This window comes from Eublepharis macularius, chromosome 7 (assembly GCF_028583425.1).
Source record: "Eublepharis macularius isolate TG4126 chromosome 7, MPM_Emac_v1.0, whole genome shotgun sequence".
NCBI lineage: Eukaryota > Metazoa > Chordata > Lepidosauria > Squamata > Eublepharidae > Eublepharis > Eublepharis macularius.
The window spans coordinates 50,154,179-50,169,611 of NC_072796.1; the positions used below are offsets into that span (position 1 = coordinate 50,154,179).

Genomic DNA, 15,433 nt, shown 5'->3' on the forward strand with positions numbered 1-15,433 from the left:
ATTCTCAAATTGTTGCATGTTTTTGTTTTGCAACATGTTCCATCCTGACCCCTTATGCCTAAATTTCTATTAATATTTTTATTTCATTATATTTTATACTATTCTTTCTCCAAAGAGGTCAGGGCAGTGTAGATGTCCTCCCCCACTTCTCCATTTTGTCCTTTCTACAGGACTGTGAAATAGCTTAGACAGAGAGACAGCCCCGGTGTCATCCCATGAGTATCATGACGACTATGTAAAGATTTAGACTGAGATCCTCTAGTACTAGCCTGTCACTAACCACTATACCACACTGGTCCACACTAGCTAAGAAATGGATATGATTGGTCTTGATTCAAATTTCACTATGCTTCCAATTCTCAGGTTTACCTAAGCACAAGCAGTAGAAACTTAACCCCTCACAGTGATACTTACTGTGTTAAATCCTGTCCACATTCTGCACACAATCCTTTCATAACAACAGGATGGCTGCATCCTTCCAACCTCACCAGAATGCCTCTGAAAAGAAAATTAAAACTTGATTTATGGCAAAATTGATTGCAATGCACCACTGACATAGCATGGGCAAACTACAGTCTATCCACTTCTCCAACAAACAGATGCTGCTAGCTTTTTCACTCTCTGTCACTTAATTCTCCTCCTCACTACAGCCTTATTTGGAACCTAAGTGTTCTGAGACTGAGAGTGTTCTCAGTATCAAGTTCATATCTAAATCTAATATACATTTAGTCTTTGCAGGTCCTATGATCCACAGCATTCCCTTTTTGTGGTCAAAGTGAACCCTCCCTTCTTCACCAGGGAACTGATGGAAAAAATACAAGGACAGGCTTTTTTTTCGATGGGGTCACCCCCTCTTTAAAGGAGCAGGTTCACAGCTTGGAAGCACTTTTAGATTCCCAGCTGGACATCATCATCATCAATAATAGTAATAATATTATTTATAGTCTGTCTTTCTCACTGAGACCCAAGGTGGATTACACAGGACAAGTCAATATGAACAACAGCTAGAACATTAAATGAACAAATACAATAGGGGTATGGGTTGCAGAAATTTGAAAACAAACATAAATCTGAACACAAGAGATGAAAACATTGCTGAAATAAAGCATTAGTGAGTGACAACGTGACATGAAATGCCTTTGCCCATGTTAATTTGGAAAGGTAGCTGGCGGGCTTTCCTCAGCAGACATGATTTAGCCACAACGCCCTTAAAAATGATACAGAAGCTTCAGCTGGCACAAAACACTGCAGTCCAATCACTCTCTGGGGCTATCATACCAATCCTGAAAAAGGCTTTAAACAATTTTTACATGGGGTATGTGTAGCTTTATTATATTGTATTTTAATTTATATATAATTATTAGGCACTTCACGGACATGGAAGGCCTGAGTGTAGTGGTTATGGTTATTTTTAACCAAAACAGATTCAAGTTTACATGGTACATTTGTTTTCAGTATTATGAAAAGTTGCACAAAGGAACTTTGGAAGACAAGACCTTTATTTATGCCATTAATTTATGATACTTATGGTATTTAATCCAGTATTGTGAACTAGAACTAGTAGTGCACACATGTTAGATTTAACAAAACCATGAATCCATGCAAACATAATACCCAACTTTGCTTAAGGGCAATTTGAAGTCACATGTCTAAATTATGTGTGTGTGAGAGAGAGGGGGAGGAAGGGGGATAATCCTGAATTTGTTCTCAATCCCAAAACTATAGTTAACATCTGGCATGACATTTGCGCTAAGTATGAATATGGCAGCACATGGGAGTTTGTTAACATATTGAACAAGCACACATTGGAAACATTTGCCATGTAGACCAAGACAAAAGCCCTATGAATAGTTGTATGTTACTGAATACAATAGTGCATGATGGAAAAGGACTGAAATTAAGCAGACCAACTCAAACTTTACTGCATACCACTAGCACAGCATTAACTGAAACAATCCAATTTGTTCATCCAATTTCCACTCAGGATTTTTAAAATTCAGATTGACAGTTTACTAGCCTCTTTGATTACATACAAAGCTCCAGACACACATGATATCAAAGTTCACGTACTGTTTAATAACCCACCAACACCACTCCTGACTGATGCAATTATTGCCCACTGATGGTGCAGAATGCGTCAAGTCATAGCTGACTTATGGCAACCTGCAGTGTAGTTTTCAGGGCAACAGACTAACAGAGGTGGTTTGCCATTGCCTGCCTCTACCACCCTGGTCTTCCTTGGAGGTCTCCCATCCAATTTCTAACCAGGGCCAACCTTGTATTGTCGAAGGCTTTCACGGCCGGAGAACAATGGTTGTTGTGGGTTTTCCGGGCTGTATTGCCGTGGTCTTGGCATTGTAGTTCCTGACGTTTCGCCAGCAGCTGTGGCTGGCATCTTCAGAGGTGTAGCAACCAAAAGACAGAGATCTCTCAGTGTCACAGTGTGGAAAAGATGTTGGCAGGTCTGGATACCTTGGTCATCCGCAAAGCAAACTTTCAGTTAGGTCACAAGGTCTACAGGAAACCAACTCACACTGATCGGCACTTACACAAAAATTCCAATCACCACCCCCGACAGAAAAGAGGCATAATGAAAACATTAGTGGATCGTGCAAGACGGATATGTGAGCCGCACTTTCTCAATGAGGAAATTAATCATCTAAACCATGCACTTCAGGCAAATGGCTACTCCAGAAATGAAATCCGAAGAGCAATCAAACCCAGGATGAATCAAACAACCAAGGAAAAAGGGACTTCCGGTTTGGGATCCATGGAGGTCTAACGCAGCTCTAAGTGCAGAGCTGACCGGGCTGCCGTTTCAGCGGCCAGAGGGGCACAAATAGCCCCCGGCCACCTGCTCTCAGGCGGAGAACTGGTAAAGAACGCTCAAAGACCTCAGGGCGCGTCGATCTCGGGCGAGGGGGGGTTCTGCGCTAAGGATTCTCTCTCGTCCCTTGAGGTCCCACCCTAAGACAGGTCGGCTAAAATCTCTGCGGCAGAACCGGGGCCAGTGCGGCTGGCATAAGACCTACATGCCCAAGCTTCAACAGAGGAAAAGTAGGTGGAAAAGAAATTGAGATCGAAGCAGTGATTACAACCCAGAAAGACGCTTGAAAAGGTAAAGATCACTATCTCTCGAATTGGGATGGATTGCTTAAAGTAACGAACTTTTAAAGTGAAACTTTAAACTGCAACAGACGGAATATAATGAGGGGAAGACTCGGCAAGAAATAGTTTAGAAAAAGGACTAAGTTAAATGAAGCTATTAAAGAAACTGGACAATTGTTTTTCATACCTGTGGTCAGAGAGTGATAGCAGGCTGTGAGAAAATTTCTATCATCGCGAGAGCTGCAGTGGAGAGACGGGAAACAGGAAGTGCGTCACAGTGATAGAGCTGCTGGAGACGACCCTTATTGGAGACAGGAAGAAGGGAATCGCCATTTTTGAAAAGGGAAGGACTTTGACTTCAACAGGAGAGGAAGTAGGACATCTTGGATTGCAAAAAGACTACAGAAAAACCATAGAGAAAAGACGCCCGACATTTTGGACTTCTTGAAACATCCTTTGCTTTTTTTAAGAATCGGGACAATCAAATTAATTTAGAGGGACATAAATTTAAACGCCACGGAGCTAAGGAAACGTGCAGACTCGTGGGAGCGAGGTAAATCAATCCCCACGATGTCGAAAAAAGAGTGGCAAACGGCTATTGAGAACCTGGATAAAAAATTTCTGGAAATGTTAAAGGAATTGAAGGAGACAAAACAGGAGTTGGTGAGGGAAGTCAAAGATGTTAAAGAGACAGTAAAAAATGAATTGGCAGAAGTAAAGAAGGGAATGGAAACAATACAAAATGACTTGCAAGCAGCGCAGCAAAAAGTCAATGTAGTCGAGAAGGTGGTGGAGAATCTTACAGAGACGCAACGAACGGATATGAGAGCAATGAGGGGAAGGATGGCAGTGGCGGAGAGTAAGTACATGGAGAAGCAGCTGAGGTTTCGAGGTTTGCCGGAAATAGATGGAAAGACAGCACAAGAACAGGTTACAGAGGTGTTAGCTGAATACCTGGGAAAGGAGGAGGAGGAGGTTGTGGCTATCCTTGATGTGGTGTATCGAATAAATTCCAGATTGGCGACCCAGAGGAAACTACCAAGGGATGTGATTGTGCAATTTACGACAAGGAATTCAAGAGAAATGATAGTGAGTAAGCAGTTTCAAGATCCATTGATAGTTGATGGCAAGACGGTTATCATCATGAAAGAGTTACCCAGATCGGTGCTGCTTGATCGGAAAAAATACAAAGTCTTAGTTCAGAATTTGAAGGACATGAAAGTAAGATACAGATGGGAATTACCGGAGGGGATATCCTTCGAATTCGGAGGAGTGAAAAAGCGCATCAGATCTGAATTTGAGATGGAAAAGTTTATGAGAGACAATGAAAAAGACTTACCAACAACAAGGCTATGAATATGGAGTGTAAAGTACTATCTTGGAATGTAAATGGACTTAATTCACCTAATAAGAGAAAAAGTATTTTCCACTGGCTATTAAAACAAAAATGTGATATTGTGTGCTTGCAAGAGACCCATATTAGAAATCAGGATGTAAAATATCTTAAATTGGGCAAGTTGGGCAATGAGTTTGTAGCGGCCTCAAAAAAGAAAAAAAAGGGGAGTGGTATTATACATAAGAGAGGAGCTACAGCCAAAGCTAATGATTAGAGATGCGGAAGCCAGATTTATAGCAGTGGAATGTACATGGAATTTAAAGAAAGTGTTGGTGATTGGAATTTATGCACCAAATGGAGCAAAAGAGAGCTTCTTTGAGGATTTAAGGAAGCATTTAGATGAACTCTCTTATGATCAGATAATCCTTGCAGGAGACTTCAATGGAGTTACAAATTTAGAACAAGATAAAAAATCAGTAACTGCACAAAAGAAAAGAGGACTATTACCAAAGACTTTTTTTGCATTAATGCAACAGGAAACTCTGGAAGATGTGTGGAGAATGCAGAATCCCACAGGTAGACATACATTTTTCTCCGCAAGGCATTCTACCCTATCACGAATCGATATGATCTGGGCCTCAAAGGACTTAGTGCTTTGGACTAAGGATGTAGAAATAATGCCCATGGTAGGCTCAGATCATAACCCAGTAATGTGGAAGTTTGGAGAAAGAATTAAGAGGAAAGGATGGAGAATAAATGAGGACTTGTTACAAGAAGGAGAAAATATGGAGATGTTGAGAAAGGAAACTAAATTCTTCATACAGTATAACATGAATCGAGAAGTACCAACCAACAAGGTATGGGATACATATAAAGCAGTAATCAGAGGCATACTAATGGAATTAAATGGAAGAGCTCGAAAGAAAAGAGAGGAGAAGAGACAGGAGATTATGGAAAAAATAAAAGCAAAAGAAATACAATTAAAGAAAAGACCAGGGAAAAAGAAAATCTATCAAGATATTAAAATCCTTCAAGAGCAGCTGACGGCAATGAATAATAAAGAATTGGAATGGAATCTTAAAAGAATGAATCAAAAGTTGTTTGAAGGTGCAAATAAACCTGGGAAATACCTGGCATGGCAATTGAAGAAGAGAAAGGAGAAAAAGACAATTAATAAAATATGTGAGGACAATAAAGTGCATCTGGAACAGACTGCTATAAGTAGAGCTTTCTATAAATTTTATGCTAAATTGTATGACAAAAAAGAAGTGAATAAAGATTCAATAGCGACATATTTGGGGAAAATTAAGCTTCCAGTAATTTCGGACGATTGGAGAGCTAAATTGAACAGTGAAGTAACAGAGGAAGAGATAAGGAAAGCAATACAGTCGACAAATTTGGGGAAGGCGCCAGGACCTGACGGACTTACAGCTAAATTTTACAAGGTAATGGTCAATGAGCTGGCATCATTTCTAAAAGAAGTGATCAATGGTGTTTTGAGAGATCAAAGAATTCCAGATACCTGGAGTGAAGCTAATATATCATTGATCCCTAAAGAAGGACAGGACTTGACTAATGTTAAAAACTATAGACCTATTTCCTTACTTAACAATGATTACAAGATCTTTGCGAAGGTCTTGGCAGAGAGACTAAAGGGATGGCTTTCCGAAGTTATTGGGGAAGAACAAGCAGGTTTTTTACCAAACAGACAAATCAGAGACAACCGAAGGACAGTTATAAATGCTATTGAATACTATGATAGGCGTTGTGATAAGGAGGTTGGTTTCTTCTTTGTAGATGCTGAAAAAGCATTTGACAATTTGAACTGGGACTTTATGTTTGCCACTATGGAACAGCTACAAATGGGAGAAAGATTCATAAGAGCAGTGAAAGAAATTTACAGAGACCAGAGTGCAGCAATTGTGGTGAATGACGAGTTGACTAAAAAACTGACTATTGGCAAAGGTACTAGACAAGGTTGCCCGTTGTCTCCACTGTTGTTTATTTTGGTTTTGGAAATTTTAATGATACAGATTCGAGAAGACAATGCAATCCGTGGAATAAAGATAAAAGACTTTTCCTACAAGGTCAGAGCATTTGCAGATGATATAATGTTAATTGTGGAAGATCCAATTGAAAACATGCCTAAGGTAATAGAAAAAATTAAAGAATTTGGAGACTTAGCAGGTTTTTATGTAAACAAAAAGAAATCAAAGATATTATGCAAAAATATGACTAAGCTAAAACAGCAGCAATTGATGGAACTAATAGATTGTGAAGTAACAAATAAGGTGAAATATCTGGGAGTTGAACTGACTGCAAAAAATATAGATCTATTCAAGAATAATTATGAGAAATTATGGACTCAAATAGAGCAGGATTAAATGGAATAGACTGAACTTGTCATGGTTGGGAAGAATTGCAGTAGTTAAGATGAATGTGTTGCCAAGAGTGATGTTTCTGTTACAGACAATACCAATCATTAGGGACTCTAAGCATTTTGACAAATGGCAGAGGAAAATATTGGAGTTTGTGTGGGTAGGCAGGAAGCCTCGAGTGAAAATGAAAGTATTACAGGATGCAAAGGAAAGAGGTGGAATGCAATTGCCCAATTTGAGACTTTATTACGATGCAATTTGTTTGCTATGGTTGAAAGATTGGATGAAGCTGAAAAATCGCAAACTGCTGGCCTTAGAGGGATATAAAAAATTATTTGGATGGCATGCATACTTATGGTATGACAAAGTAAAAGCAGATTCTATGTTTTTGCACCATTATATTCGGAGAAGCCTCTTCTCAACTTGGAAGAAGTACAAAGACTACCTGCAAGAAGGAATCCCCTCCTGGGTGGTTCCATATGAAGTAATAGATCCGAGAACGGTTGATAATGAACAACAGTGCTTAACGTACAAGGAGATAACGCGAATAGAACTTGCTAAAATAAGAATAAGGACGCAACAAGAGTTGTCTCCAAATTATGACTGGTTTCAATATAGACAAGTTAGAGATCTTTACTATTCGGATTGTGCGAAGGGAGGGATAAGAATGGAGAACTCAGATTTAGAGAAAGCAATTCTACAAGAAGAAAAAAAGGAAATCTCTAAGATATACAAAGTACTGTTAAAATGGTATACAGAAGATGAAGTAGTTAAAGTGCAAATGGTGAAGTGGGCTATAAATTTTAATAAAGAAATAACAATGGAGGCGTGGGAATATTTGTGGAAAAATACACTGAAGATTACGACATGTACCAGTATTAAAGAGAATCTCTACAAAATGATTTATCGTTGGTATTTGACACCAAAGAAAATTGCGCTAGGGAACTCGAATACATCTAATAAATGCTGGAAATGTAAAAAGCATGAGGGATCTCTGTATCACATGTGGTGGACTTGTGAGGTAGCTAGGCAGTACTGGGGGGCAATAATAAGAGTAATGAGTGAGATTTTACAATTTCAAGTTAATAAGAACCCAGAACTCCTGCTACTGAACTTGGGAATGGAAGATATTCCAGCACAACACAGGACATTGCTATTTTACATGACAGCAGCAGCTAGACTCTTATATGCGCAGAAATGGAAAGTACAAGAAGTGCCAACTATTGAGGACTGGATTTACAAATTGCTGTACATGGCGGAGATGGATAAAATGACAAGAAAATTGAGAGACCTTGACCCGGGACAGTTTAACACGGACTGGGAGAGGCTGAAACGATATCTGGTGAAAAAATGGGAGGTGGGAGGACTGTGGCAGTTTGATAATTACTGAAATATAACAAAAGGAGAGGGGAGTGACTATACCGGGGGGAGAGAGTAAAGTGGAAAAAACTCTAAGCAATTATTTTATTTGATTAGTATGAATAGTTGGGTATCAATAGTGTTACTATTATAAGGATTATAAGGATAGAATTTAATTAATTTTTTTTAAGTAAGCAGATAACTGTACAATGGAGAATTAATATACATTAGCATACATAATATAGGTCTAATTGACAGACCTTTGTTGAATGTGTACATGAATTGTTTGTTGTGTAGTTTTACAATGGAGAAATTAGTTAATCAAAAAGGACAAGACATGTAAAAGAAAGTAAAAAGTAACACATAGAGTATAAGTCAAGTTGATTGATTTATAATAAATGTATGCAATGTTTATAGAAGTATGTGAAGTTATGCATAAAGAGGGACAAATTTTTGTCCCATTCTGAAGTACTTAGAAAGAGTAAGATAGAGTACAGAATACCAAAATGATTATTATTACTATTATTGGAAAAGGTAAGTTAAGATTGTCATACTTTTACCCATTTGGGAAGGAAATTAGAGATAGCACTATGTTACTATAGAAAAGCTTAGAAGAGTTTGAAAGTATATTATAATAAGTACAATAAGTTTGAAATGAGTAGAGGGAGAATAGACAAGGGGTTGGAAAACTGTTGGAAGTCAACAAAAGGGGGGGGAAAGGGAGGGGGTTAGAATTGGAAAATTTAAGGGAATGTGATTGTAATAAATTTTATATGTGTCTAATCCAATAAAAATTTTTATAAAAAAAAAAACAACCAAGGAAAAACAGTCTCCTACAGGAAAAGTGTTTTTGCCATATATCAAAGGAATTACTGATCAGATGGGAAAGCTTAAGAAAAAGCATAACCTTCAAGCAGTATTCAGACCCACCCGAAAAATACAACAGATGCTCCGATCAGCAAAAGACAGTAGAGACCCCCTCACCTCTGCAGGAGTATACCGGATACCCTGCAGCTGTGGACAAGTTTACATCGGGACCACAAAGCGTAGCATCCAGACAAGAATAAAAGAACATGAAAGACACTGCAGACTTGGACAACCTGAAAAATCAGCAGTGGCTGAACATAGCCTAACTCAAACAGGGCACAGTATCTTATTCCAGGACACCAAAATACTGGACAACACTTCCAACTACTTTGTCAGACTGCACAGGGAAACCATTGAAATCCACAAGCATAAGCAAAACTTCAACAGGAAAGAAGAAACCTTAAGAATGAACAGAGCATGGTTTCCAATTCTGAAAAACACCAGGCTAACAAAACACTCTATACCCGTTAATAGCCCTGTAGAGAAGATTAGCACATCAAGCACCAATCCATATGCAAAAGAACCTCCTCAGGATACAGTGAAGCCTCCCGCCATTAGCATTCCACACCCTGGGAAACTCTTACAGGACGACTCAGCTCAACCCCACCCCTCGTAGATACAAATGACCTGCCAACATCTTTTCCACACTGTGACACTGAGAGATCTCTGTCTTTTGGTGCTACACCTCTGAAGATGCCAGCCACAGCTGCTGGCGAAACGTCAGGAACTACAATGCCAAGACCACGGCAATACAGCCCGGAAAACCCACAACAACCAGGACCAACCTTGCTTAGCTTCTGAGATCTGATGAGATTAGGCTTGCCTCGGCTATCCAGGTGACATGTATAAAAAAAGAACTATCCTCTAACAATACTAATATCATAGGATGTCAGAGGCAAGGTTTTCTATCACTTTTCAGAGATTTCCCACCCCAATATTGAAGCATAGTTCTTCTCCCAAAATCACGGACATTTCACTGAAATACAGCCAATAATTTCATACACTTTCAAAAAAAGCTAAAAACACTTAAAAGAAAGTGTTTCTGGGAACAAATATTGGTAACTGCACTTTCAAATTAAAACATGAAAGCATCAAGGCATTATGGCAAAGAGTTTCTAGATTTTTGTACAGTTTATAGACAGTTTGTGTCATCAGAATTTCAATGTGACTCACAATTATAAATAATCAGAACAGCCTTTATACACAGGCAAACAACTCCACCCTCACTGTACAAAAACTATAATAGAGTGGAAACAGAGACCTGAAAATTCTAGTAAAAGAGACAGAAACAGAGGCTTTCAGTACAGATACTCAAAGATGAAAAAAAATACAAGACAATGTCTCATAAAGCACATAAAATGTCATTTATATTTTCTCAACCTCTATACACCATGGAAAAACAGTAAAATTCTGATGCATTAATTAACATTGGTGAGATTATTAACATACTGTGCAGCTACCATACGCTAACTAAAGAACATGGAGGCTGTTTTTATTCTATTTTCCTACTTGATTGTCTCTTTTGGATATTTGTGTGCTTACTAAAATTTCTTTTATAGTTAAATATAATTGCTAATTATTATTTCATACCTGCTGAAAGACACTGCTAGCTCATATTAGTTTCACTGATCCCAAAAACCATTCACTTGAAACCGATATCCAATATGGGCATAATACTTTGGAAAGTTTTCTTGCATAAGCTCTCCAAAAGTAATAGTACTCATAAATGCACTATACACATTACTATCACACTGTCCCACTGTTGCTGTTCATTTCAGTAAGCTATGAGCAGAATTTTCCAGTAGATTGCCGTCAACACTGACACTGATTTTCAGTAAAGGATCTGCTAGCCTCTCAAAGTAAAGAAAGAACTGCAAAAAGTGATAATTACTTGGTGCCATAAGATCAAGGAAATTACATCCTGTCTGGGGTAAAAAGCCTCTTTGAAGTGCTAGCTAAGAAGTCATTTCCGTTTCACCTCACAGAAATACAATTCCTGTTCTAAATTGGGTCTTGTTCTAAATTGGGAAATAAAAACATAGACAGAACACTATTTAAGATGCCCATAAATACACAGGATGGCTGCCCTGCTTACTGCACTAGACTGCCGTACAAAGACTACACAGAAGACAGTAATCCAGAATTCTGAGAAAATGCACAAAAGTTCGTAACAGATCACATGCATTCCTGCTCAAAGGTAGTATTTGGGGATCCACCACAAAAACTAAGCTCAAACATAGAAAGACAGCCAATTCACTGGTAAGGGTTCTACGTGGAGGAGGGGATTTGCAGATGGACAACAGTTGTTCCAGGTCAGTAATCCCTCAATGATACAGCTAGCTGTGGAATAAACTGCCAGTTTGAAGAAAGACTCCTCTACATGCATGAAACAGTGTAGCCTGATCCACAAAGGCAACAGGGTATCCAGCACAGACCACTTCCTGCCCTTTCTGACAATCACATCACACTCATCATTTCAGAATCTATTTATGTATATAACAGTTTACCTCTCACAAAAGTTTTTTTTTGCGCAGACTGAATTAAATTAACAAACATTACTTTTGTTAAAGACCTCTGCAGATGGAGCCAAGTATTATTTTGATTGGCCTATATTAATAAGCCTGGTGCATAGATTTAATCTCTAATTGTTAAAAATAAAATGGCACTATAGAAGGCAAAATAAACCGTTTCTGCCAACACAAATTACATTTTTTTATTGTTAAGGCAGAAAACTGTTGTAAATTAGTGTACTGAGTAGAGATGTGAAGGGCTGAGGGGAAAACAGGAAAAACTGAGAAAACATTTCTTTCCTTGATAATTAAAAAAAAACACTTTACAGTGGAAACATTGGAAGACCATTGAAAAAAACTCAAATGAAAGGTTTTCTCTTTCAAAATGAGTAAAATGCTCCTTAAAGCAAGGTTTTTCATCTGAGTGGTTTTTCCAATGGAAAATTTGGGGAAGCAATATAAAAATTATACAACATTTTCAAGAACATTTTTTGTTCAATAAAATTATTTTTGCAACAATTAATACAGTATCAGTGCAATCCTAACAATACGTTCCTGAAAGCCCCATTGAATGGACCTGACTAGGATTCTGGATTGCTCCCTATATTTTGTTTAACAATACATTAAAGAGTTCAGTGTTTTCAATGTTTAGTTTAATATCAAAATATGCTGGTAGATCTACTCTGGTCAAATATACATTTTCTTTTGTTTACTACAGAATACGTTTTATATCGTCAACTTTTATTTTTCCTACCATCAGATGTCAAAAGTTACGCTACGCTGGCTTAGAGTGCAGAAGTTTGTAACTCCCTCAAGTACTGGGTATACTTGCAATTTTTCTTATAGAAAATGAAGATACTTATAGTTCTAAACTCCACAAATACGCCAAATAATATAATTTTATGTGCTAAGTAAGTTATATAATGTATTTTATGTTGCAAATTTGTAAAAGTAGTTTAGACTTGATAGGACATAAGTATTACATATATTTCAGTTTTTCCAAAAATGTCTGGGTTTTGTTGTTGTTGTACAATAAATAATATAATGTGGTTCTTGGGCATTCTGACAGGATTTACACTTTACAAACAGCCCTCAGATTAAGTGGTGGGATCGACCATATTTAATTTCAGAACTTCCAATCCTGTGACACTTCCTTTCTAAAATACTCGGCAGCTTAACAAATAATTCGATACTTCATACCACTGCTTGTTATGGGGCTAGTCATCCCCATTCCTTCCCTACTGAATGCACTTCAGGGCAAGGATTATGTCTTTGTTGTTTATATTACTCTGCATAACACTACCTAGTGATATGACTATTATTTTAATAATCTTTTATTTGGACTAATAGGACTAGCAGCGCAGTTTGTTAGCAAATGATACTCATACCATAAACAACATCTGACTGCTGTATCCAGGTCCCTTTAGAAAGGTGCAACTTGAAAGCCTGTGGATCTTCTAATTCTTTCTTTACTTGTACTGCCTGGCTTATAACTAACCAGACCTTCTGGGACATCAAAGCAGTAAAGTCAATTGCAACCAGAGGAGACCTAACCAATGGGCTTTCCAGAGCCTCCTATGACACCACAAAAGATGAGCCAATTACATCAGGGAAGTTAGAGAGGTCATTGTGCAAATGAAGGGCCAGTAGATTACAACTGACTGTAAATATGTCCTGTAACACTGACAGGCCTTTGATTAGCAGAATATAATTTATAACATACCCACTTTTCTAGTGCAGTAATTCATGTTGTTGTTGTTGCTGCTGCTGCACTGGTTCACAAATGCAGCATCATAAAGTGGTGGAATTCTGCTATTTCAGACAGCAAGTGGTTAGAGTCACATTTTAACACTCCCTCACTTAAAAAGTCCTTGCAAATGAAACCATGTATGAGGAAGAAAACTTTCTTTGCCTGCTGTGTGAGCTTTTCAGGCTTACAGGCAAATAACGTGAGGGAACTCTGAGAAATGAAAATGCTCAACCCCTGTCTAAAAAAGAGCAGATCACCATAACCCCTCAACTCTCTACTACATCATTTGTGCCTCATCCTGCTGCATGTGTAACCGGGTTTGTCTGCACCATCCATGCAATAACGTGTTGTCCTTAATACACAGAAGAAGTTAAAATGCTACGCAGAAATACATATTGCAATGGGGCAACCAAAAAAGAAGTACAAAGAAAGGAAAAATCCAGGACTATACAGCCATTTGTGCTACCAGGTAATTTTTAAGCAGCCAACTCCTCCCCCTTCTTCCATGAAAAAAAAGGGGGTTCCAAAGTTTCCAACTGGTCAGGAAGCTGCATCGTCAGAGAGATGCTTGCTTGTTTGCACGGGAAGGAAGCTAGCACGTAACCAAAGCGCACCCCCTCTCCAGATTCTCTCTTCTGGCATTAGGCATCGGTCCCCTGCACTGTCTGTTCACACACTAAGGCTGAAGAAATATTTGCTCGGTCGCCGGCCGCAGGCAGGCTGGCCGACCCGCCTAGGGCCACCCCAAAGCCCGCCTGCTCCGCTCTCCGTAACTGGGGGAAGGAAAAAGGAGGAGCAGGCGGCGGAGGAGGAGGAGCGGGGCTTCTGCTGTCACGGGCGCCGCAGCGCAAGAGGGCGGGGAAGGACGGGCTGCTTCTCGCCGCCTCATCTGCCGCACTCTGCGCTCTGGCGAGGGGAAGAGCGGCTCCTGCCAGAGGCCCTCGCAACGGCGGGAGACGGCTCGAAGCCTCGAGCGTGACCCACCCGAAGGAGGCGACTTCCAGGGCCCGGTCTGGCCCTCCGCTGCCGGCCGCCTCCCCACCCCAGCGGCCGCCTTGCCTTCCCCTTCCCGCCTCCTTCCTTACCCGGGCGGGATAACCTGTCCGCGCTGAGCGCAGAGCTCTCGCACCACTCCGGGCCGTTCCGCCTTCACCTTTCGCTCGGCTGGCCGCGAAGGTCCGGTTTCGGTCGAGGAGGCGCCGGGCCGGGTCGGGCCCGGAATCGGCGCGCAAACCGCCAACACCGACCCGATTTTCACCGCCGCCCCAGCCGACACTTTCCACTCCAGGATCCGCAGCGGCTGCGGGCCGCCCACCCGAACCTCCGTCACTTCGGCAGCGGGGCCGTCCCCTCCCGAGGCGGCGGCGGCTGTTCGCGTTTCCTCCATGGCCGCGGCGGCTGGGGCTCACTCCCAGGCCGGGCCCGTGCTGGGGCAGGTCGCTATGGCGCCGCCACCGGCTCGGTCTTGAGAACTGGCCGCAAAACGTTCTTCCCCTCCCCCACCACCAAACTACCACCTTCAAAAAAAAAAAATAACAACAAGAAGTAGTCACGAGCCGCGCCGACTGAACGCGAGGTCAAGGATCCGGTGCGCAGGCGCAAGGCAACCTTTCTTTGCCCCCTCCCTCTCCCTTGCCGGAGCAGTCTTAAAGGGGCAGCCACCCGAAATCAGCCCGCCCAGAGACAAGGTAGCCTCTTGCGCGCTCTTCCCGCTCCAGCTCGGAGGAGGAAAAATTGATAGCCACGCCTCCCCCGTTTTTTTGCAGAGCATTGCGCGCACGCTGGGGATTGTGGGATCCATCTGCAAAAAAAATACCGCATGGTGACTACAAGTCCCAGCATGCATCTGACTACTCGAGTTATGCGAAACTAGTATTGAAAAAAAAATTGGTCTAGTAACGGGGTTTTTGGTCATTTTTAAAGTCTTGGGTGTCTCTACCTCATGTAGTCAGAGGGGGACCTTCCTTCCTTTTTCACTAGAAGAAAGGGTGGTTGGATCCAATTCCATGGGCAGGATTGGAACTCAGCTATTGTAGTGAGTGCAGGAACATGAAAACTGAAACCCCTTGCATGCCTCAGAGATACATGCACCTCAGTGGGACATACCATTGAGTAAATGTGTGGA

At 40.6% G+C, this 15,433-nt stretch overlaps 1 protein-coding gene across 1 annotated transcript in view; it reads right to left on the reverse strand.

The window, feature by feature from the left end:
- The window catches only part of CTDP1 (CTD phosphatase subunit 1), a 102,150-nt gene extending 87,292 nt beyond the window's left edge, over positions 1–14,858 (reverse strand). The window contains exons 1-2 of the mRNA XM_054985603.1: positions 14,394–14,858; positions 415–498 (exon numbers count right to left, since the gene is read on the reverse strand). Coding sequence (XP_054841578.1) covers positions 415–498; positions 14,394–14,695 — 386 coding nt within the window. The 5' untranslated portion in view covers positions 14,696–14,858. The remainder of the gene's footprint in view (positions 1–414; positions 499–14,393) is intronic.
- Positions 14,859–15,433: the final 575 nt, after the last annotated feature.